This window comes from the organism of the source record quoted next, unplaced genomic scaffold (assembly GCF_019419815.1).
Source record: "Pyrus x bretschneideri cultivar Hongxiangsu unplaced genomic scaffold, Pyrus_bretschneideri_v1 Contig4, whole genome shotgun sequence".
Taxonomy (NCBI): Eukaryota; Viridiplantae; Streptophyta; class Magnoliopsida; order Rosales; family Rosaceae; genus Pyrus; species Pyrus x bretschneideri.
In genome coordinates, this window is record NW_025999723.1 from 10,018,160 (window position 1) to 10,043,750 (window position 25,591).

Genomic DNA, 25,591 nt, shown 5'->3' on the forward strand with positions numbered 1-25,591 from the left:
TCGATGGTGGCGGGTGGGCTAAAAGGTTGTTGCGGTGGTGGTGACATGGTCTGAGATTCTTCTTTCAGAGGTGAAGAGAGTGGAAGAGAGGGAGATGGTCGAGAGAATCGGTTTCTGGGTTTTCAGGTTTAAATTTTTTTTTAATTATTATTAAAAAAATTATTTTTTTGCCACATGGCACAAATTTGGCAGCCATATAGCACAAATGTGGCAACCACTTTAGTTCTTAACGGATCAATGAATAAAAAATGTAACAGATGTATTATATTGAAGTAAAATAGTACTTAAGGTATGAAAATAAAATATTTTAAAAATATTATATGAGGTTACAATATACCTTAAATCTGAAATGGTAAAATGTAATTTACCCAATATAATATAATCACAAGGACACTTGTGCCATTTTAAAGTAAATATTTAACCTGACAATTGCTAGTGCTTGTGTGTGATGATATGACAATAACTAGTCCTCATAAGGACGGTTGAGAAGATTCGTACTTTAACTTATTTTATTTTCATTAAGTTAGGATAATATTTTTGTCTTATAACAACTTTGACCGTATGAAATAGATAACAATTGTTTTTAAAATACCACATTATTTAGAGCATCTCCAATGACATGGACAATTCGGTAAGCAAACTTTACTTTATGAGTCATGTAACATCCCGTCCCAAATTTCATTTTAACGTACATGGGAAATTACGATTTTACCCCTAATCTATTCGTTTACGTGTATATTTGTGTTGTGTGATGTGGTGGGACCACACACACTCATACACTCTCTTTTCTCCCGGGATTCCCTCCCTCTTTTCCTCACTTCCTGTCACTCTGTCTCTCAGTCTCTCTCTCTCTCTCTCTCCCCGAGTTTCCTCTTCTTCTTCTTCCTCTACACACGGCCACACACACAAACCAACTCAAACCTTCACCAAACAAGAAACCAAGACCACCATCGTGTTCGTGGAGCTGAGAGGAGTTCAAAGGTGCCATTTTCAGGTAAGAATATAGATGTTTTCACGTCGATATCACAATGGCCGATTTGAACACTGTTCATGCAAACCTAAACTAGCTTGTTTTTGGAATTTCTAAGCTTGTAGATGTGTTTGTGAGGTCCCAAGGAGCCTCGGAGTGGTTCGTTGGGTGAATTTGGACGTTGGGAAGGCTAGGTTCGAAGTTGGCCGAACTTGGATCGTTGTTGCAGGTGAGATTCTTTAATTTTTAGGCCTTAAAACTAGTCTAGCGTTGTTCTACTAGTTCTAAGCTTCATTTTGGTATAAAGAACGTGAAATTTGGTTGAAAAACGAGTGAGAAAACAAAGTTTGAAAAATTCCCAGTTTTCCGGCCACCGGCGCCGGCGACGGCGCCGGCGAAGGCTCGCCGGAGAAGACAGGGGAATATTCCGTTAAGTCTAACGGAATATTCCTAACGGCAGTGGACGGAATCTGGTTAGATTTGACGGAATATTCCGTTAGTTGACGGAATATTCCTGACGGCGTCAACTGACGCCGTCAGTGTGCAGTGCACGTGGGCCGCGCGTGGGGGCGCGTAGGGCCGTGCCTGTGACGGCGCGTGGGGGCGCGTGCGTGGTCCAAAATTTTTTCTAAAAATATGGGTGTGATCCTGAGGTTGTGTAGGTCACGTTGGTATATTCAATTGTCCAATTTGAGCAATGTATGAGAAGTTATTACGAGAAGTTGCTTAGGTGCTTTTAAATTAATGTTTTCGTAACTTTGTCGCGTATAGGTGATTCGTTTTCCGAGGACGAGCGTACGCACTCGAGGCAGGGGGGCTACGACCCTTCTATTTATCAGTGAGTGGGCTTTTGTTTTCCGTATATACCTATATACATATTAATTCCCAGAAATTAAATAGAAAAGGTTATTTGTTTTATGCCATGCATTATATGAATGTTGTTTACGCATCATTGCATGTATTATTGGTGACATACATACATATATACATGTGTATTTGGTGCTGTGGATGCACAGGTAAGTGCCAGGTAAGCGGTATTCAGGTGGTTATGCATTCCTGTTTATTATGCAATAGTAGTTGAAATGTTTAGAGAGCTCATATCTGCACCCCCGGTGTTAGTGCTCCCGCCCAGAGAGGGGCAGAGTCCTTCACGTGTATGTTCACCAGCACCACACGCTCGCCTTGGATCCAAGTTAGGTGCAAGCCTTGTCGTGCAGACCACATTAGGTGGCTCCGACTCGTAGGTGACCCGCGATTATTCGCACAGTCTTCACGTGATCGTAGCACTAGAGCGTATATATCACACCCAGTCCTGTCGTGCAGACCACGTTAGGTGGCTCCGACTTGTGTGCAGATTCAGATGTTGAGTTGAGATTAGAGCTCTATATGCAGCGGTACATGTCACGTTAGGTGACTCCCGGCTGCCAGATTATATGTTATTGATGTGATTTACGCTTGGGCATTTATACTTGATTATGAGATTCTGTTGTGGCATATTGTGAGCATGAATGGCATATCATGGAGCATGATTGACATATCTATACATACGTATATATGTTCATTTTCTGGGAAGTATACAGGTTTTACGGCGAGGGGTTAGAATGTATTTTGCTAAAGAGTTTTCAAAGAACTTTGTTTTTGCCCACTCACGCTTTTGTTTTTGCGCCCCTCCAGGTTCTAGTGGTCTAGCAAGTTCGGTGGTTTATCCCAGAGGGCGTCCCGGCATTTCTGACAGACATTCACCATTGTAGGGTCACCTTCGGGTGTAAATATGTCGTATCTTTTCCTTTTGGACTGTTGTAGCTTTGCTCTGAATTGTGTCTCACATACACTAGCACTCTGTATGCTATTAGGTTTTTAATTATTAGTACTTTTATATTACCTTCTTAATTGCTTCCGCACGCGCACATGGCTACGTCACCTTCGTGTGACGGCCAGCACGCCCTGATCTCGGTCGGGGTGTGTCAGCTTGGTATCAGAGCCTAGGTTTGGCAGTCCTGTGTCTTTGTGAGTATTCTAATAGTTGGTGTCTTCTGTCAGAATCATGCCGCCTCGTCGGGAACCACGTCGCTCAGATGAGTCTAGTTTCCCTGATCTTACTCAGTTGGGGGAAGTGATTGCTACAGCCCTTCAAACAGTGATACGCCCTCCCCAGAGGACCCCTCTGGAGACTATGTATAACCTGAAGTTGGATAAGTTTAAAGGTAACGAGGGTCACGAAGGCGCAGAACGTTGGTTAGAACACATAGAGAAGACTTTTCGGGTGTTGCATAACCAGGGGAACCTTCCTATGGAAAGGTGGGTTGAGACAACTTCTTGGTTTCTGGAGATGGAGTCTGCAGCTTGGTGGGAACAAGAACTTCGTAGGTTGACTCCAGCTCAGAGAACCGATTGGAATGTTTTCAAGGACGTATTTCAAAGGAGATTTGTACCCCCTGAGTATATCGACCGTAAGAAACAGGAATTCACTGAGTTAAAACAGCGAAAAATGACGGCTAACGAGTATTATCGTAAGTTTACTGATTTATCTCGTTACTATCCTGATGTCGCTGGTAATCCGGCGGAGATGCTTCGTCGTTTCCGTTTGGGCACTAGAAAGAGATGGCGTTCTATGGCCACTACTACTCACTGTGAGTCCTACCAGGAGTTCTATGAGATACTATTGAGAATAGAGGACTCAGAGAATATGTCAAGTGACAGTGACGAAGAGAAAAACGGTAATCAGAAGAAAGACGACAAAGGAAAAGGTCAAACATCACTTGGGCCTCGCCAAACTCAGAACTTCAAGAGGGGTGGTGCCAGTTCGAGTTCGTCTAGTGGTGGTTTCAGTGCTTCTGGACAAGGACGTGGAGGTAGGTTTTATGGAGGTGCTCGAGGCCAGAGACAAGGTGATGGAGGTCGAAACCGAATTCCATTTTGTCGTAGATGTAATAACCGACATTTCGGCGAATGCAGGCGTGGCAGCGGTGTTTGTTTCACGTGTGGACAGATGGGACATATAGCTGTGAATTGTCCCCAGGGTCAGCAGCAGAAGCCGCAGCAGACCTTTATGCCGCCACCTGCACCGATTCGGCAAATCCAGGGTCCGAGTACTTATGGGCAAGCAGGTAGAGGTGGTGCCTATCACTATCAGGGTGATGTTGTTCCCTATGCCCCGGGACCGTATCAGTACCCCCAGGACCCGTATTCACAAAGTGGTTATCTCCCGTATCCCAGCAACTACATGCCGTATCCTCCAGCTCCGGTTGGTGGTTCTCAATGGTACCAAGGAGGACAATATCAGCAGGGTGAGATGGCCACTAGTAGTGCCGGGTCTTCAAGACAGATGGGTCAGTCCAGTCAGGGACGTGGAGCTCAAGGTCGCGGTGTTCAAGCGAGCAGAGGTCGTGGCGGACGACAGCAGGGCCAGGGGCGTATTCACAATATTTCCCTGCAGGATGCTCAGAACAACCCGGACTTGATAATGGGTACGTTAAACATTCTTGGTTATTTTGCTAGAGTCTTAATTGATTGTGGAGCTACACATTCCGTTATTTCTCATACATTTGCTCAAGTAACGCAACCTCGCCCCACACCTCTAGGGTACGACTTAGAATTCGCTATGCCTAGAGGAGAGAGATGTGTTGTAGATTGTATGTACCCAGGATGTCCAGTGTTAGTAGAGGGTGTTGTTATGCCCGCCGATCTTATCCCGTTAGATATTGTTGATTTTGATGTGATTTTGGGCACAGATTGGTTGCACTTCTATCGTGCCAACATTGATTGTTACGGGAAAGTAGTTACATTTCACCGTCCTGGATTACCTGAAGTTACTTTTGTGGGTGAGCAGAGTGGGGTAAGACATGGTGTTATTTCGGCTTTGCGAGCGAATAAGTTGTTGACTAAAGGTTGTCAGGGGTATCTAGCTCATGTGGTGCTAGAGGAGACCGTTCCTAGCAGAATTGAGGATGTGAGAGTGGTTAGACACTTCCCTGATGTTTTTCCTGAAGATTTACCTGGTTTACCCCCAGATCGAGACGTGGAGTTCAATGTTGAGTTGCTTCCAGGTACCAATCCTATTTCTTTAACTCCTTATCGTATGGCTCCTGCTGAGTTAAGGGAATTGAAAGTGCAGTTACAGGAATTAGTGGATAAGGGATTTATTCAGCCTAGTACTTCGCCTTGGGGCGCTCCAGTGTTGTTTGTGAGAAAGAAAGATGGGACTTTGAGGCTATGTATCGACTACAGACAATTGAATCGGGTGACGATTAAAAACCGTTATCCATTGCCTCGTATTGACGATTTGTTTGATCAGCTGAGAGGTGCTTGTGTATTTTCTAAGATAGACTTGAGGTCTGGGTACTATCAGCTGAAGATTAGTAGGGATGATGTTCCTAAGACGGCGTTCAGGACTCGTTACGGTCATTACGAGTTTTTGGTTATGCCGTTTGGGTTGACGAATGCACCAGCAGCCTTTATGGATTTAATGAATCGGGTATTTCAGCCTTACCTGGATAGATTTGTCATTGTCTTCATTGACGATATTCTGGTGTATTCTAAGTCCAAAGCAGAGCATGTCCGACATCTTACTTTGGTGTTGAAGAGGTTGAGAGAACACCAATTGTATGCTAAGTTTAGCAAGTGCCAGTTCTGGTTAGATCAAGTCGCGTTTTTGGGACATATCATTTCTGCTCAAGGTATTCTGGTTGATCCTCAAAAGGTTGCAGCTGTGGAGAGTTGGGAGCAACCACGAACTGTCACTGAGGTGAGAAGTTTCATTGGTTTGGCGGGATATTATCGGAGATTCGTTAAGGATTTTTCGGTAATTGCCTTGCCATTGACGAGGTTAACAAGGAAAGACGTTAAGTTTGAGTGGAATGATAAATGTGAGCAGAGTTTCCAGCAGTTGAAGCATTGTCTTACTAATGCACCTGTGTTGGCACTCCCGGACGATAGTGGTGATTTCGAGGTTTATAGTGATGCTTCCTTGAATGGTCTGGGATGTGTATTGATGCAGCATGGTAGGGTGATTGCTTATGCTTCGCGGCAGTTGAAAACCCATGAGGTGAATTACCCTACACATGATTTGGAGTTGGCTGCTATCATCTTTGCGTTGAAGTTGTGGAGACACTACCTTTACGGAGAAAAGTGTAGGATCTTCACAGATCACAAGAGTCTTCAGTATCTCTTCACCCAGAAGGAACTTAATCTTCGTCAACGGAGATGGTTGGAGTTGCTCAGCGATTACGATTGCACGATTGATTATCACCCTGGTCGTGCGAACGTAGTAGCCAATGCACTTAGTAGGAAGTCACATGGCCGTATCAATGCGTTGTACGCTAGTCGTATTCCTCTTTTGGTGGACTTGCGTACTACAGGAGTAAGGTTAGAAGCAGAAGATCGAGAAGTGGCATTACTTGCTAATTTTCAAGTTAGGCCAATCTTGGTTGATCGGGTGCTTGAAGCTCAGGTAGCTGATGAACAGATCCAAGAACTAATTCGAGCTCGAGATCAAGGACGGAGGCGAGATCTCAGAGTTCGTGATTCTGATGGCATGTTGATGTTAGAGGGTAGAATGTTCGTGCCTAGTAATGTGGAACTGAAGAAGGAAATTTTAGATGAAGCACATATCTCGGCTTACGCCATGCACCCAGGGGCAACTAAAATGTATCATACCGTTCGACCATTTTACTATTGGCCGGGTATAAAAAGGGAGATAGCTGAGTATGTGAGCAGTTGTGCTGTTTGTCAGCAGGTTAAAGCAGAAAGAAAGAAGCCGTTTGGATTGTTGCAGCCGCTTCCCGTTCCAGAGTGGAAGTGGGAAAATATCACTATGGATTTTGTGTACAAGTTGCCGCGTACACATAATGGTTTTGATGGCATTTGGGTGATTGTTGATCGACTCACTAAGACGGCACATTTCATTCCAGTGAGAGAGAAGTACTCTTTGAGCCGGTTAGCAGAGTTGTTTATCTCAAAGGTTGTAAAGTACCATGGTGTCCCTGTAAGTATTGTCTCAGATCGTGATCCACGATTCACATCGAAGTTTTGGGTAGCTTTTCAGGAAGCTTTGGGTACGAGACTACTTTACAGTACGGCATATCATCCACAGACGGACGGACAGTCTGAGAGAACTATTCAGACCTTGGAAGATATGCTGCGAGCATCGGTGTTACAGTTCAGTGATGCTTGGCACCAGCGGTTAGATTTGATGGAATTTGCTTACAACAACAGTTTCCATTCGAGCATTGGCATGGCGCCATTCGAAGCCTTGTATGGTAGATCTTGTCGCACTCCGTTATGTTGGTCAGAGGTTGGCGAAAGAGTCTTAGTAGGTCCGGAGATTGTCGAGGAGACTACTCAAAATATTCAGGTAATTAGGTCTAACCTGAAAGCAGCTAAGGACAGGCAGAAAAGTTTAGCAGATCGACATGCTACGGACAGAACGTATGAGATCGGAGATTGGGTATTTCTGAAGCTTTCACCGTGGAGAGGTGTTGTGCGGTTTGGAAAGAAAGGGAAGTTGAGTCCCAGGTATATCGGACCGTACATAGTTACAGAAAGAGTTGGTGAGGTAGCTTACAGGTTGGAGTTGCCTCCGGAGTTGGCTAAAGTGCATAACGTTTTTCACGTGTCTATGCTCCGACATTACGTTGCTGATCCATTGCATGTGATACCTCCTCAACCGTTAGAGATAAATCCAGATTTGACGTACGACGAGGAACCGTTAACGATCTTAGATTGGAAAGAAAAGGTTCTGAGAAACAAAACGGTGAATTTGGTAAAAGTTCTGTGGAGGAATCACTCGGTTGAAGAAGCGACATGGGAGACAGAAAATAGAATGAGGGACTTGTACCCTAGATTGTTCTTCGATTATTAGGGGTTATATGTAGTTATTTTGAATTTCGGGACGAAATTCTATTAAGGAGGGTAGGTTGTAACATCCCGTCCCAAATTTCATTTTAACGTACATGGGAAATTACGATTTTACCCCTAATCTATTCGTTTACGTGTATATTTGTGTTGTGTGATGTGGTGGGACCACACACACTCATACACTCTCTTTTCTCCCGGGATTCCCTCCCTCTTTTCCTCACTTCCTGTCACTCTGTCTCTCAGTCTCTCTCTCTCTCTCTCTCCCCGAGTTTCCTCTTCTTCTTCTTCCTCTACACACGGCCACACACACAAACCAACTCAAACCTTCACCAAACAAGAAACCAAGACCACCATCGTGTTCGTGGAGCTGAGAGGAGTTCAAAGGTGCCATTTTCAGGTAAGAATATAGATGTTTTCACGTCGATATCACAATGGCCGATTTGAACACTGTTCATGCAAACCTAAACTAGCTTGTTTTTGGAATTTCTAAGCTTGTAGATGTGTTTGTGAGGTCCCAAGGAGCCTCGGAGTGGTTCGTTGGGTGAATTTGGACGTTGGGAAGGCTAGGTTCGAAGTTGGCCGAACTTGGATCGTTGTTGCAGGTGAGATTCTTTAATTTTTAGGCCTTAAAACTAGTCTAGCGTTGTTCTACTAGTTCTAAGCTTCATTTTGGTATAAAGAACGTGAAATTTGGTTGAAAAACGAGTGAGAAAACAAAGTTTGAAAAATTCCCAGTTTTCCGGCCACCGGCGCCGGCGACGGCGCCGGCGAAGGCTCGCCGGAGAAGACAGGGGAATATTCCGTTAAGTCTAACGGAATATTCCTAACGGCAGTGGACGGAATCTGGTTAGATTTGACGGAATATTCCGTTAGTTGACGGAATATTCCTGACGGCGTCAACTGACGCCGTCAGTGTGCAGTGCACGTGGGCCGCGCGTGGGGGCGCGTAGGGCCGTGCCTGTGACGGCGCGTGGGGGCGCGTGCGTGGTCCAAAATTTTTTCTAAAAATATGGGTGTGATCCTGAGGTTGTGTAGGTCACGTTGGTATATTCAATTGTCCAATTTGAGCAATGTATGAGAAGTTATTACGAGAAGTTGCTTAGGTGCTTTTAAATTAATGTTTTCGTAACTTTGTCGCGTATAGGTGATTCGTTTTCCGAGGACGAGCGTACGCACTCGAGGCAGGGGGGCTACGACCCTTCTATTTATCAGTGAGTGGGCTTTTGTTTTCCGTATATACCTATATACATATTAATTCCCAGAAATTAAATAGAAAAGGTTATTTGTTTTATGCCATGCATTATATGAATGTTGTTTACGCATCATTGCATGTATTATTGGTGACATACATACATATATACATGTGTATTTGGTGCTGTGGATGCACAGGTAAGTGCCAGGTAAGCGGTATTCAGGTGGTTATGCATTCCTGTTTATTATGCAATAGTAGTTGAAATGTTTAGAGAGCTCATATCTGCACCCCCGGTGTTAGTGCTCCCGCCCAGAGAGGGGCAGAGTCCTTCACGTGTATGTTCACCAGCACCACACGCTCGCCTTGGATCCAAGTTAGGTGCAAGCCTTGTCGTGCAGACCACATTAGGTGGCTCCGACTCGTAGGTGACCCGCGATTATTCGCACAGTCTTCACGTGATCGTAGCACTAGAGCGTATATATCACACCCAGTCCTGTCGTGCAGACCACGTTAGGTGGCTCCGACTTGTGTGCAGATTCAGATGTTGAGTTGAGATTAGAGCTCTATATGCAGCGGTACATGTCACGTTAGGTGACTCCCGGCTGCCAGATTATATGTTATTGATGTGATTTACGCTTGGGCATTTATACTTGATTATGAGATTCTGTTGTGGCATATTGTGAGCATGAATGGCATATCATGGAGCATGATTGACATATCTATACATACGTATATATGTTCATTTTCTGGGAAGTATACAGGTTTTACGGCGAGGGGTTAGAATGTATTTTGCTAAAGAGTTTTCAAAGAACTTTGTTTTTGCCCACTCACGCTTTTGTTTTTGCGCCCCTCCAGGTTCTAGTGGTCTAGCAAGTTCGGTGGTTTATCCCAGAGGGCGTCCCGGCATTTCTGACAGACATTCACCATTGTAGGGTCACCTTCGGGTGTAAATATGTCGTATCTTTTCCTTTTGGACTGTTGTAGCTTTGCTCTGAATTGTGTCTCACATACACTAGCACTCTGTATGCTATTAGGTTTTTAATTATTAGTACTTTTATATTACCTTCTTAATTGCTTCCGCACGCGCACATGGCTACGTCACCTTCGTGTGACGGCCAGCACGCCCTGATCTCGGTCGGGGTGTGTCAAGTCAGGTAAGAAAATGTTACTAATGACCACATAAATCAGTATAGTACAAATTTTCCTACTTTGCTTACCTACACAATTGAAGATGCTTAAGATTAGAGCATCCTTTATGGTATAGGCAACAAAATAGGTAAAATTATACTGTAATAATTGACATAACAAATTACATACTTAATTACTTCATAAAAAAAATATATCACTTCAATAAAATAAGCAAACAAGTAGTTAAAACGTTATTATAAAAAGAAACATGAGGTCCGATTTGTCAATAATGTTGAAGTAGGCAATACCGCCACTTTGTTTTAGTATGCAAATTTGAAGTTGCTGTCAAATTTAACAGTAACCTCTTTGCTGCCAGTCCATATCAGCATCATATAGGAATTTGTATTTCGGTTGGAGAATATTAGTGTAGTCTTTTATTACTGTTATAGCTTATGTGGACATTTTGACATCTCATTTGGAGATGCTCTTAGGGTTTTTCACTCTTTTCAGTGTAGTAGGTTTTCGTATATTTATTTAGCAAATAGGAATATTAGGGTTTTTCACTTTTTTCAGTGTAGCAATTTCCTCACTTACAAGTGAAGAAGAATATCACAATACTACACTACTAAGTGGTTACGCATGATGCTAAAATTTGAAAAATGAGATAAACACCATGTGTTGTTTGGATTTTATTTAGCAATTCAGACTCGGCATGAGTGCAACTTAAGGGTTGGTCTAGTGGTGGATTGGCTAAAACAAATGGCAGGCGGTGGTTAAAAAATGATCACATAGCAGTCATACTTCCGTGGACTCACACCTGATCCACGCCTATTTCGAACCTTCGGACCATACTGTGCATGTTCGCCAGCTGACTCACTCCAATTCCCTTTCAAATATTTCATTCCCTGCTTCGCACTCCTTGAACGACAACGCTCCCGCCCCACGTATACCATACCACCTGTCAAACTAAGGGTAATCTAGTAATTCCAGTTCCCTTACCTTGTCAAAGCCCAGCATGTCCATCACCTGCACCGTACACCAACCCAAAATACATCCTCCTTTCCCGGAAAAGCCTTTTGTTTGAATTTAAAATTACAAAACGGCCAAAACATAAGCAAGGACAAAATCAAAAGGCGTTATAAACAGAAGAACACAAGCAAAATAATATACTAAAAGCATTTTTAGATATTTAAAAGTACTTCGTATGCTTAAAAATGCTAATAATAATATTTTATGAGAAAAGCTTAAGAGCATATTCAAAGAAGGTGTGAAATTTTAAACATCAAAATAATATTGATGACTAATGTGGCAATTTGACATCATTTAGTGATAATTTTTTTAATCTTTTTGTGGGGTTCATGATTGGGGCAACTAATCAAATATTTAAAAAACATAAGAACATTTATTATATGTTATATCAATCTATTAAAATATCATTTAATAAATTTGACAGTTGCGGTCGAATTTGACAGCAAAATGCTTTGTTTTGAATTGACTCAGCGTCACGTAAGAAATTGAAGGCTCGATTGGAGAGAGCTTGCTGCTATTTTTTACTGTTGTATGTTTACGTGACAATTTTGATATCTCATTTGAAGATACTCTAAGTCTTATGGAGTTAGTAAAATACTAGAAATTGCTTTTTGGAGTAAGCACACGTACTTATTTAATCATACTCTCTCGAAATTTTTAACATACAATATATCTCATGATAAAATTTTCACATTTTCATAAACTTTTTCAAAATTAACTTCAATTTTTATTAAAAATTTTGACGTGCTTCTAATAAAATAATTACATAAGTATTCCAATCTATCCTAACTCCTACGCCATGGTTACTATAAAATCGAACCATAATAAAGTTTTCACACTTCCACGAACTCTTCCTGAAGTAACCTAAATTGTCATTATTATTAAGAACCTCGACGTGTTTCTAGTAAAAACGCTTACGAAAATGTTTTATACGAAAACATCCCTCCTAACTCCTATGGTTCTATTTGACAAAAGAAAAAAACTCCTACAGTCCAATGACCGTGATTTTGACAATCCATCCGTGTGATTGATCAAGTCCAACGGCCCATGATCTGTCAAACATTTTTTTACCTAGTAAGGAGTAAAACAGCTTGTAATACCTCATCACTTGTCTCCATTGTGTCTCAGAAGCACAGCGCCTTACTCATTCTGTCTCAGTCCTCTCTCTCTCTCTCTCTCTCTCTCTCTCTCTCCACCCTCCCCTGACTCAAATTCTCTTTCATTCTCTTGGTTTATCGTTTTCTCGCCGTAGATCTCAAACTTCTCATTTCTCTCATTCTGTCGTCTCTCGCCGGCGGAGGGACGACGCAGATTCGATAGGGGCCGTCAGATGTGCGGACTTTAACTCGGGGCTCGTGATCCGATACACCGCCGGAGACTGAGTTTCGACGATGGGCCAATGCTACGGCAAAACCATTCCCACCAACGAAAATGACCCCAACGGCACCAACGTAACTACAATCACTACCGACGTCCACCAATCTCAAACGACGCCGTCGCAGCAGGCCGGGCAGAACGGGGCCCGCAGCGTAAAGAACACGCCGGCCCGGTCGTCGAACCCTAGCCCATGGCCGAGCCCGTACCCGCAGGGCGTATCTTCCAGCCCTTTACCTGCAGGAGTGTCGCCGTCTCCGGCGAGGTCGTCGACTCCGGGGAGGTTTTTCCGGCGGAGGTTTGCGCCTCCGTCTCCGGCGAAGCATATAAAGGCGTCGCTAGCGAAGCGGTTCGGGAAGCCGAAGGCGAGTCCGATTCCGGAGGAGGGCGGGGCGGAGCCGGAGCCGGAGCAGTCGCTGGACAAGAGTTTCGGGTATGGGAAGAATTTTGGAGCTAAGTATGAGCTTGGGAAGGAGGTGGGGCGAGGGCATTTTGGTCATACTTGCTCTGGTAGGGGAAAGAAGGGTGAGCTCAAGGACCAGCCTCTGGCTGTTAAGATCATTTCGAAAGCCAAGGTACAATTGAGTTCTGATATGAATTCTGCATTCCCTTTAATTGCTTGTTTAGTGGTTGTTTTCGGAAATTCGATTGTGTTTATATAGAAAATGTAGTGTAGAGGGTACTAAAGTTAACACATTTATGTACAAGTTATGCGATTATCGCCATTTTGAAACCATTGTGGGAAATGTAGAGGGATTGGAATTCCATCTATTACTATTGGAGGATTCCTGTTTCTGGGTTTGTAAATTGGTGGTGGCGAGTAAATTTTGAATAGGGAAGAAAAAGAAGTGATGGGTGTGGATAGAGAAACCACATTGAGGGAAATTGTTATAGTCAAGCAGAATTTATGAACTAGATACTGAATGTTATTAATTACTTAAGTAGAAAAGATTACGGTGGTTTAGTTTGCAGTATCCTACAATGACGAGGGATGTGTTGCATGAAAATGATGTGTTCAACTCAGGGATCGTTAAATCTTACGTTGCTTCTTGCACTGCGGCCATGTTGCTATGTCTGCACAGTGTAGCTGTACGTGTCCTCGTCTCTAGGTTGCATTATTGCATGATAATTGTGTTTCTGTAATGATTGTGTGATCATCTGAGTTCACAAAGGGGGTACACGACAAGTTTGTTGCAAACTGTTACTGGAGCTCTTGATTCACGTATTTTAATTAATTTCTCTTGTAAAACACAAGTCAGAATTGTTAGAGTTTTTAAACGACTTGCCAAAGCTAGGTAACGGTGTAGGTCTGACATTTGTTATGAGTGTAAATTGTGTTACTTTTCAAATTGAATATTTGTGTCCAGAGCTAGATTTTTACCCTTTCTTCACATGTCAAATTTGGTAATCAATAACAGGACAGCATTATGATCGATTACGATGTCTTGTCGGAGGTTGTAATTTATAGCTGGAAATGAATCTGGTCTATGATCTGTGTGTGAGTGCATAGCAAGTATGATAACACCCGTGCTCCAATGATTTGGACACGTGCCATCCTTCCTCATATTCTGTTTCCTTTTCCCTTAGGTCTCAAATTTCTGTAGTTTTAAGTTGTAACGGTACGAGATATTATAAATATTGGCACCCATTTAAATGCATTATGTTTGTTTCTTACCAAATTCATATGGCAGATGACGACAGCAATATCGATTGAAGATGTTCGTAGAGAGGTGAAGATATTGAAAGCTCTATCTGGGCATAAGCATCTTGTAAAATTTTATGATGCATGTGAAGACGCCAATAATGTTTACATTGTCATGGAGTATGTATACCTTGTTTTCTATTCATCCTTTTTATTTGGAGGGTCAGTTGCATGCATGATTGTTGAATGAAGAAGTATATAAACTTTTCTGGTTGAGGCAACATATGCCATGTCTCCTACTCCTTTGGTATGACATCTGTGGATTTGTGTTCTCTTACCAGATTGTGTGAAGGGGGGGAACTTCTCGACAGAATTTTATCTAGGTAATTTCTTTGCCAGTATTGAAATGTTACTCATTTCATTCCAACGGTGTATTGTATGTTGACAAAGTCACCTTAACTGCAGAGGCGGAAGGTATGCAGAGGAAGATGCAAAACACATAGTCGTGCAAATTTTAAGTGTTGTTGCATTTTGTCATCTTCAAGGCGTTGTGCACCGCGACTTAAAGCCAGAGGTTTTGATTGTCAACCTATGTGTTTAAGTTAATCATGAGTTCTTATCTGATTCTACCTCCAAACACAGTGCTAAATATATTCTCTCTTTCTCTCATTCTTGCTTAACAGAATTTCCTTTTCGCTACTAGAAGTGAAGATGCTGATATGAAGCTTATTGACTTTGGTCTTTCTGACTTTATCAGACCAGGTATCTAATGATGATCATCCCTACTCTCTCATTAGTTGAAGTTGATTTCTCTCCTTGACTCAATAAATACATTAGAGCTGCAGTTTCAAGTGCCGCTTGGTTTTAGTTATTATTCTCCTTTTAAAACGGACAACATTCAATTTTCTTGACTATTTGATGTTTCAATTGAATGGAACACCCTGCAGTGAACCATATGATAAGTTTGATGATTTTTATCTACTCAAAGTTAAATTGGTTGAAATTTGAAGATTAATAGTACACATATTTTTTGTATTTGTAATGGTGTATGAAATAAATTCTTTCTTAGAACTGTTTTGTTTTCTCCGCCATTTTTTGAATTTGTAAGAAACTTGTTGAATGTTTTCTACAAGTCCAATCTAATTCCGATAAATCTGTGGATACACTAGTATCAAGTCTAATTTTGTGCAACCCGTCTCATCTAATCTAATCCCTCTTGAAAAGAACAAAAGAAGCATTTAGATGTTTATCATTTAAAATAAAATATTTGGTCGTACAAACCGAAAAAGAAGAAACCATATACTATGAGAACTGTAGTGGAAAACATGAAGTCCTTTTTCAACTAACCAATTTCAATATTTAATGAGTTCCCCTCTTTTGACTGCTTGAGCCAATTCATACTTTGTTTATTTGTACTTATTAACATTATAGGAGGAAACTTTTTCCTCATTATTTATCCATGTATGCATTTATGTGCAGATGAAAGACTTAATGATATTGTTGGAAGTGCATACTATGTTGCGCCTGAAGTCCTCCATAGATCTTATAGCCTTGAGGGAGATATATGGAGCATTGGTGTAATCACCTATATCCTGCTATGTGGAAGCCGACCTTTCTGGGCACGAACCGAATCTGGAATTTTCCGTGCAGTGCTACGAGCTGATCCTAGTTTTGATGAGTTACCCTGGCCTACTATGTCTCTAGAAGCCAAGGACTTCGTAAGAAGACTTTTGAACAAGGACTACAGAAAAAGAATGACTGCTGTCCAAGCCTTATGTAAGCAGATTTCTTTCTATTGCTGTCTAAAGTACTACCCAGGAGATAAAAAATTGGTGGACAGTTTTAGATGATATGCTTTGCTCTTAATCATGTTTGGGTGGTCTTTGTACTTCCCTTCCACAATCTAAATAAAATGTTGATATCAGGGGAGCGGGTGGGAGGTTTCCATTTGGTTGCTCCATCATATTTGAACTAAACATCCATCTATATTGTGTCATATGCTGAAATACCTTTGTTCATTCTTCTCAAAAAGTGTGGTTATAACTACAGATTGTTAGTTCGATACCAAATATTCATTTACAAGCAAGAGTGACTTTAAATTGAATACTATTTGAATTTGGCATTGTTATTTGGTAATGATGATAAGTGATCTTTTCCATTTGGTTTTCAAAGCTAATAATGACACTCATAATTGCAGCTCACCCATGGTTGCGAGATGACAGTCGTCCTCTTCCTTTGGATATATTGATACATAAATTAGTCAAATCATATCTCCATGCTACGCCATTTAAACGTGCAGCACTTAAGGTATTGTTACCATTTCCAAATATGGCTCTTTCTACCTTCACCCCATTTCGTTTTTCAGTATTAGAAATTTTTGATATCGCCTAATTATTCCTATTACACATAGCTTGGTCATGTCTGCTCTTAAATATCAAAACTTCATCTCTTGGTCTTACTTGATGATTAATTTGGTATCGGAGTGATGTGTACGTTATCCTTTCTGATAATGCATAATGTATCTTAAACTCTTTCCTTTTCTGTTTGGATCTTGAAGAATGTATCTTCAACTGTGTAGTATATCATTACCTTCACCCTATGGCATCCTTGAAAATGATGCTTATAAAATGTCAATATTGAGATGTCTTTGATTACATGGGAAGATATTTTTTTTATATAATCAATATCTACTTTTTAAGAAACTTATTTGGCAAGTGAACAGAAAAATTAACCTTTGTTTTGTTAATTAGTGTGGAAAGAAAATTATTAAATTTCCATTTAAGTTTCCACTTTTTGGTTCTATGGCTAATGGAAGTGAAAAGAAAAGGTAAAACCTTTAGCTTTTCTCTTGAACTCTTTCTACAAAGTAGGCAGAGTGATGGTTCATAGAGAGTAGAGACATTCTAATTACCTATCGTTTTCTCCATTTAGCTAAATCCTAGTAATGTAGTGATCAATAATCTGCCATTTCTTTCACTTTTCATGAAGGCAGCTATAAATTGTTTTTGACCATACGTGCATATATTCTATATTAAAATCATGTTTTTGTTTTTTCATGGCATGATTGCAGTCTCTTTCCAAAGCTTTGACGGAGGATGAGTTGATATATCTAAGAGCCCAATTCATGCTTTTGGAACCAGATAATGATGAGCGTGTCTCTCTTCATAATTTCAAAATGGTTATTTACTACTCCGTACTTTTTCAAATTTGAGTTTCCAGGCAATATATATTTTGAAGAGGGGCTTATGTGGAGAAAATTACATTTTGCAGGCTCTACAAAGAAATTCAACTGATGCGATGAAGGAGTCAAGGGTTGTTGATATCCTAAATGCGGCAAGTGTTCTTTTAAATTCTTTTCTTGCTTTTGGATTGTTTTAGTTGAAGGGCTGGTTTGGGAAGTGCCCTTAAATGACTGAAAGCGCTTTTAGAGGAAATGTTTTTGGATTCCAAAAGCACTTGAAGTGCTTCCTGCAAGAAGCACCACTTATGTGCTTTTCCAGAATTAATTGCATTTTTACTAAGGATTGATTCTAAAAACATTTTCTCTAAAAGCACTTTCAGTCATTTAAGAGCACTTCTCAAACGAGCCAGAAGTTTGCTAGCATGTGTAGGCTATCTTATGCTATAATTTATCTGACATTTCATCCTCTTTTATGCCATGACATTTGAGGTCAGCAATTATCAGTTTCTCAATTCCCTGTTATAATTGATTTCAGATGGAACCGCTTGCTTATAGAACAATGGACTTCGAAGAATTTTGCGCAGCAGCAATCAGTACCCATCAATTGGAGGCCCTTGAAGGGTGGGAGCAGATAGCCTGTACTGCTTTTGAGCATTTTGAACGGGAGGGTAACCGAGTCATATCAATTGAAGAACTGGCAAGAGTATGTCCAATTATGCTCTTTTCGTTTTCACTGAGATCTTGTATTCTCTTTTACAGTCGATTTTTGCTGCATTTCCGATTTTAACTCAAAATGGCTTTACCTGTGAATGCAGGAATTAAATCTCGGCCCTTCTGCCTACTCTATCCTCCGAGATTGGATCAGAAGCGCAGACGGAAAGCTCAATTTCCTTGGGTATACAAAATTTTTGCATGGTGTGACGATCCGTAGCTCCAACACCAGACACCATTAGTATTATTCTTTTCTCCCTTTTACCCTATTTTTTTTTTTTAGCTTTTTAACATATAGTTTCTTGTAAGATTCATGGGTTTTTCGGATGATTTGCGGGAATTTTAATTTCGCTTTCTTCGGGCAGGTGGGGATAAAGGAAAATGTGTATAAAAAAATGAACATGCTAGTGAATCCAGTTGGGAATTTCAAGCCAATTTTTTAAAAGTCAATGATTTTCTCTCTTCTCGTTCCCTATTTTTGCAGTTGATATGGTTTTTATTTATTTAGATATCTCGTGTGGTTGAGTTTTTGTTGCACATCATTGTTCTGGGGATTTTGTAGCCTCTCCCCTTTTTGGGCGTGCACTCTTGTGGTCCCAGTAGTTTCGATCGATCAAGTTCGATGGATCACTAAATATATGAACCAGCATCCCTCTCTAAACAAGTGGGCATCTGATAATCTATCCTTCCAATAACCCTAATCAATTTAAATAAACAAATCAAGAAAGGGAAATGATTTTCAATTCAAAAGTCATAAGTAAACACGAGTGTACGGAAAAACAAAACTCTTGGATTATATTGTTGCTGCGTTCGATTATTTCGACGCCCGATGTTAACAAATTGATAGATTAGCAAACTAAATTCTTAATTAAATGGAAAAGTTGCTCCGAAGGAAACAGAGAAATGCAATGTCAAATTAAGCATATTCATGAACAAAAGAGGGGGCTATGCCCTACATTTGTCCTATTGTGATTATATAATAAAAACGTTATAAGATCAATGAAGGAAGTTGAAGTTCTATTATAACTATGACACCCAAAATTATATATACGTTAGCGTGTCACAAAAGAAATAAAATAAACTGTACAAATAGAAAGGTAAATAGAAAAGTTTAAATTGTGATATTTATAGAAAATCATTTTCTTGGTTATCAAGAGAGTAGATGGTAGCGCGTATCAATCATAAACTAGTCGTATAACCAAGAAATAACTCAAGAAAAAAAAAAGATTTATTAAATTCCAACTGGCTAAGTAAACATGATGCTTGAGAAAAACCCTAACGGATACCAACGACAAAGGGAAAATTAAAAGTACCTATTTATTTTGAACCATTTAATTACTCTAAATCTAACTAGCTAAATCTTAAGATTAAACTAGACATGGATACTAAGCTTTTGGGGGTGCCGGTGAAGCTTTGCTGGAACAATGGTTCTTTAACAGAGCTTGGTAGAAATAGTTGTTGAACTTGTAGAAAACATAGTTGGTGCAATCGTCGTCCATTTCTACGACGGCCTTGCAGCAATCTTCTTGAATGGCAACTTTGCGAGTCCAGTAAGATACGCAAATCTCATGGTAACAAGTTGCAGAAGCAGTGTGGTAAGCTCCAAGGCACTTTACAAGCTTAGGATCAGGGTTCCACTACAATGATCGTACTTTGGGGATGCTGGTGTTTTGGGTGCTGGAGGAGCTGTGGAATCGGAAGTAGCCATACATTGTGTCAATGCTAAGAAAAATAGAACGAAAAACACAGCAACTCCTCTCTTCATCATCTCTGCAACTTAAAATCTCAAGTTTGAAATATAAGTGATCGAGTAAGTGATTTGGTCGAGTGAAAGATGTGAATGAGTGATTGTGAAATGTATGGAAGTATATATAGGCATGCATATAGAAGAGTTCAAATTTAAGTTAGATAATCACTCAGAGTTAGACGAGAATGATTTGGTTTTATCTAAATTAGTTGAGCGAAGATTAGTATAAAAGTAAATAAAACCCATAATGTATAGGTGATTACAAACTCTAGTTTAACTATAGGATATTCTTTGTTAGAGATTATTATCAATTCTCATACAAAAATTATATATGCATATGGTCCAATATCCTAGTCGATAAGGTGTTGATTTCTACCCTTGCGTCCAGTTTCGAAACTCTCCCTACACTATTGTAATTCTTTTCTAGTTGACAGTAAGTATCAATTAAAAGAGAATTACATAAAAAAGAATCATCTAATAGTTCGTATTAGTTCACTCTTCCAATTACAGCACACGACTATATACTCGCATATTATATAGCATGCTGTAATTCACCAAATGACCAAGAAATGGATAATCACTCATGGATTCTTCCAAAGGGTTTCTCCATTTTAATCCTTGATAAAGATTGAAATTCAATTAAAACCTTATGTTAGATTATATATTCATTATAGTCTTTGACTAAATTTCCATGTCAGCATAAATATTAAAATTCATATTTTCTTGTTTTTAAATATTTAATGCGTTTTTTTGGTTCCTATAATGCTCCTATTAAATATTTGATTTTAATTTGCTCCATATTTTTTGGCATTGATTATTGTTTAACTTTCTAAAACGATAAACACAATTCAAAGAAAATATTAGTGATACGTTATAAGAATTAACAAATGCTTAATTCAAATTATTCATCATCACCATTCCAAGCATAGAGGAAATAAAAATAGGCAAATCATATATTATACATAATCGAATGCACTAAAACCATGTCCTAATGTGCTTAAATCATAAAACCTAGTTGAATGCACATAAATCATAGTATCAAGTCGAATGCACCTAAACCATGGTACCTATCACAATGCACCTAAATCACAGTATCTAGTCAAATGCACCTAAATATGTAATCATAGTATCTATTTGAATGCACCTAAATCGTAGTACCTACATGAATGCACCTAAATCATAGTACCTATATGAATGCACCTAAATCATTTAGGTATTGTCAATTAGGTCCAATCCATTCGGTACGGTCGGTTACGTACTATATAGTGTATGTCCGATTAATTTGGTACGGTCAATTAGGTTGTGATTTCACATTCTATTTTCTCTATTTGTATTTTTTTTTTCATTTATCTCTGGATTCACCATCAATTTGGCATCTAAAAGCCCTTTTTTCTTCTTTCTTCCGAATACAATGAGATTTTTGGTTTCTAAGTTTTCTGGCTTTTTTTGTTTGATCATGATTTTTGAGTTTTATGGGTTCCTTGATTGGAATAACACATGGAGGTTTATGGTAATGTTATTGTTATAACGAACATGTTAATTATGGATCTAGTTAATTAAGCATTCTTGCAAAATTAATTATATATTTGTTTTTCTAATTGGTTTTAAGAGAGTAATAAGGGTAAATAGGGAAACTAAAAATGCAATAAATTTATAAAAAAACAATGATTAAATGTGACATGGAATACTATAATCTGACATGGAGGACTATTTTTAGTTTTTAATCTTACATACGGTATTATTGAAAAAGCAATCTTATTTAGGGATTGAAATGAAATTTCTTTTTCTTCCAATTACAATACACGACTACATACTCGCATATTATATAGCATGCTTTAATTCACCAAATGACCAAGAAATGGATAATCACTCATGGATTCTTCCAATTACAATACACGACTATATACTTGCATATTATATAGCATGCTTTAATTCACCAAATAACCAAGAAATGGATAATCACTCATGGATTCTTGAACTTGATATCAAGGGTTAAGATTAAAACAAAAAAGAAAAAAAAATTTATTCTTCATTCCTCTTGATATAAAAAAATAAGTGATCATAAATTCTACATCACCAGGTGACCAAGAGAACATGACTCTTTATCCAAATTCGTTGAGTGAAGTCTGAAGATTAGCATGAGATTCATTATCTTTTAGGAAATAAAAAGTAGGAAATTCATCATCCATAGTTGAAATCAAACTCTAGTTTAAAAATAGGATTCTTGTTAGAGATAATTATCAATTCTATGAACTTTTTCCACATTTTATGCGTCAATTGTATGTTGTCATTTATCACTTCTCAAACAAAAAGGGTATATATCACTTAATATTACGGTGTAGTAGTATTCCTGAAAGGTATTAGGTTCGATTCTAGCCAAAGGAAAATTTGAACCACATTATTGCTAGCCCATTGTGAGACTTAGCTCACTCCCCCATCCCCGTTAGGGTAGATATTATCGTTTGTTAAAAAAAAAAAAAACTGTATGTATGAGCTATCAATTGTCAAGAAAAAAAAAAATTATTAGAGTTGAATAATTAACACACATAGCGTGTAGTAGTGCACAATGGGAGGATGAATTAAATTAGCAATAATGATTTTTATCCAAAAATTATGAGATAATTAATTGACAAGCATTATAATTCCAATATAATTGCAGTTAGTTTGGTGTTATATCCACTTCATAAGTAATCTGAACTGTAGAAGATAAATTTAGATATATGTTTAATTCAAAAGGGTTCCTTAGAAATCTAGTATTTCACGATTTTGAAAGCTTGAAGAGACGACTCAAAGTCCACAAACATCTTCAACATTACTTCACATGAAGTAGGTAGATTTAGGCCTAGCCTAGTTGGCTAGAATATGGTATTTCCTTTGTATACACTTAACTTTGAATCTCTTTTCCTTTGATTTTAATTAGATTAAAAACCTGGAATGACCCTCCCCCTTTGAATATGGGTAAGGCCAGATCCTCGAGTTTGAAGTAGGCCAAACTTCATTGTTGAGGTTTCAGCAATAACCATATCAGCATGACTGATATATATATATATATATATATATATATATATATTTGTGTGTGTGTGTGTGTGTGTAATGTCTTAATATGGGGTGTAGCTACAATATTATCTAATAGAGTATATAAATTTGATGAAAAGACATAACCTCAGAAGACCTACAACCAAAAAAACAAAAAAAATCGAACCTAACAACCAACACCCCCACGAACTCAAAGCCTGGAACCTCAACTGCATGCTAACTCTGTGCCTTTCATGAACTTCCAAGATATATAAAAATGGCGCTAATTAATCAAAAATGGCAGTAAGACCTGGTAATTAACAACGATCTGAAAAAGGTCCCAAATTAGTTTCTGTTTGGCACTTCTATTGAACGACACACCAACTGAAAAACTTGAACAACATAAACGTGGATGCTATGAACCCACCGAACTCTCTCTCTCTCTCTCTCTCTCTCTCTCTCTCTCTCTCTCTCTCTCTCTCTCTCTCTCTCTCTCTCTCTCTCTCTCCTTGTGTATCGGTAGTCTTTCTCCAAGACCATGACGGACCCAATTAACGCGGTCCAAAAAAAAAAAAAAAAAACAGATACAATAACTGGAAGTTTGCAAACAAAAATAGAAGAAAAAGAAAAACGGAAGTGATATATAACGCAAACGATTCCAAAGAGTATTCACTTTCAGTGATGTGATGAGCACAGGGAGAATGCTCCACACTCATGTTAAATTTATGGCCCATCACTACTGGTTCCAATTTTCCGGAGTTTTGGCATCTTTAGTCATACATATAATATCTCCTGTAAATAACTTTTTATTTTGTTTTATTTTTTAACAAACGATAGTATTAGTAGGTTAAATAATTAATGTTAAAAAAAAAAAAGAATCGGTAAAAATCAAACTCGAACCAAAATGTATATAAATAATTATTGCTTTTCGCCAAAGTGTTGGTAGCTCCTTAAGCAGTATTACTTTGTTCATTCAATAATATCAATTGTATAACTTTCAAATCAATACGTTATTACCAAGTGATCGAAAAAGAAAAGATTTGGGAAAAGGACAATTTTATTTAAACTTATATAATCTCTCTCTACACCCAACTTAAATTGTAAATGTAAAATGTCTTTATTACCTTATTGTATAATTACAATAAAGTACAAGATGTTATAAACTTCTAGTTTAACTGTGATTGTGTAAATCCTAGACACTACTACAATATTAGCTTTAGGTGGCGGATGATGGTGGCGGATATTAGGAAAATCCTGTCGGATAAATTATATCCGACACATCATTTAATTAGTGGCGGATATTAGAAAAATCATGTCGGTTATATCCGACATAAATTCCTGGCGGATATTTAGTGGCGGATATCAAATAAATCCTGTCGGTTATAACCAACAGTATTTTTGAATCGTTTTTTTTAAATATTTTTGACATATTCTGGCGGTTTTTAAGTTAATGGTGGCAGTTATAACCGACAGAAATTGACTATTTTATTATTTTACTTTCAGGCGGTTATTATTTTAGTATTCTGGCGGTTATAACAGACAGAAATGAAAATTTTATTATTTTAGAATGTTATATTGATTAAAAATAAATAAATAGGCACATATTAATTTTTTTTTTTTCACTTATGACCCTAAAGTCTAATGAACCCAATTCACACGAGCCATAAATTTTCTGAGAGAATAATAACAACAGACGACAATTCGAACCTCTATTATTTTTTTAATAAGGATTATGCTCCCTCACAAGCAAGCAACAAGATACAAAGAGATTCAAACAAATTCTTTTAATGCGTCACAAAGCACATTGTTTGGCACATAAACACACATGAACATTTGGTATACTCTATCATGTCTGATTTTATTATTTTAAAATGTTATATTGATTAAAAATAAATAAATAAACACATGTTTTAAATATTTTTTTTCACTCATGGTCCGGTTAGATATAACCGACACAAACAAAGCAAAATTTTGGACGGCCGCCATAATAATTTCTTTTATTTTTTTTTGCGATTTTTTACACATGCTCTCTCGGAGTATATACAAACATATTTGACGGTTGGATCGTTGAAACTAGTTTCGTAGAATGCATATCAAATTGATAAATTTAACAAACACTTAAAGAGTGAATGTTATACTTCCATTAAGTATAAAATAAGATTTATCCACTAGTGTAAATATTTTAAATTGAAGATTGAATTCATTCATTGCATTCTTATAGGATCGACGAGTGTAGCAACAAAAAATCATCAAAATCGGAGCTAAAATAACCGTTAAATTGTGATTTTTCGTTTATAACCATCGAAAACTTTTGTTCCGTTACCTAATATCTGAATGTTTGTTTTTTGCAATTTTTTACATATCCGATCTTGGAGTGTGTACAAACAAGTTTGATAGTTGGATCATTGAAAAACATTTCGTAGAATGTGTATCGCATCAAAACGGTAGATTAAACCAACACTTAGAGTTAATGTTATACTTCCCCATCAAGTATAAAATAAGATTTTGTGGTATTCACTAGTGTAAATATTTTAAATTGAAGATCAAATTCATTCAATGCATTCTTATAGGGTTGAGGAGTGTAGCGGTAAAAAATCATCAAAATCGGAATTAAAATAACCGTTAAATTGTGATTTTTCATTTATAACCGTCGAAAACTTTTGTTTTGTTACCTAATATTTGAATGTTTGTTTTTTGTGATTTTTACGTATGTAATCTTGGAGTGTGTACAAATAAGTTTGACGGTT

The 25,591-nt window shown here is 38.5% G+C and overlaps 1 protein-coding gene across 1 annotated transcript; it reads left to right on the top strand.

Moving 5' to 3' along the window:
• The first annotated feature begins 12,468 nt into the window (after nucleotides 1-12,468).
• On the top strand, nucleotides 12,469-18,552 carry LOC103956377 (CDPK-related kinase 3-like). Its single transcript, XM_009368348.3, has 11 exons — nucleotides 12,469-13,123; nucleotides 14,240-14,370; nucleotides 14,532-14,573; nucleotides 14,656-14,764; nucleotides 14,874-14,952; nucleotides 15,670-15,966; nucleotides 16,388-16,497; nucleotides 17,261-17,368; nucleotides 17,461-17,523; nucleotides 17,907-18,074; nucleotides 18,187-18,552. The coding sequence occupies exons 1-11, from the start codon at nucleotides 12,566-12,568 to the stop codon at nucleotides 18,322-18,324; spliced, it is 1,803 nt and encodes a 600-aa protein (XP_009366623.2). The 5' UTR covers nucleotides 12,469-12,565; the 3' UTR covers nucleotides 18,325-18,552.
• Nucleotides 18,553-25,591: the final 7,039 nt, after the last annotated feature.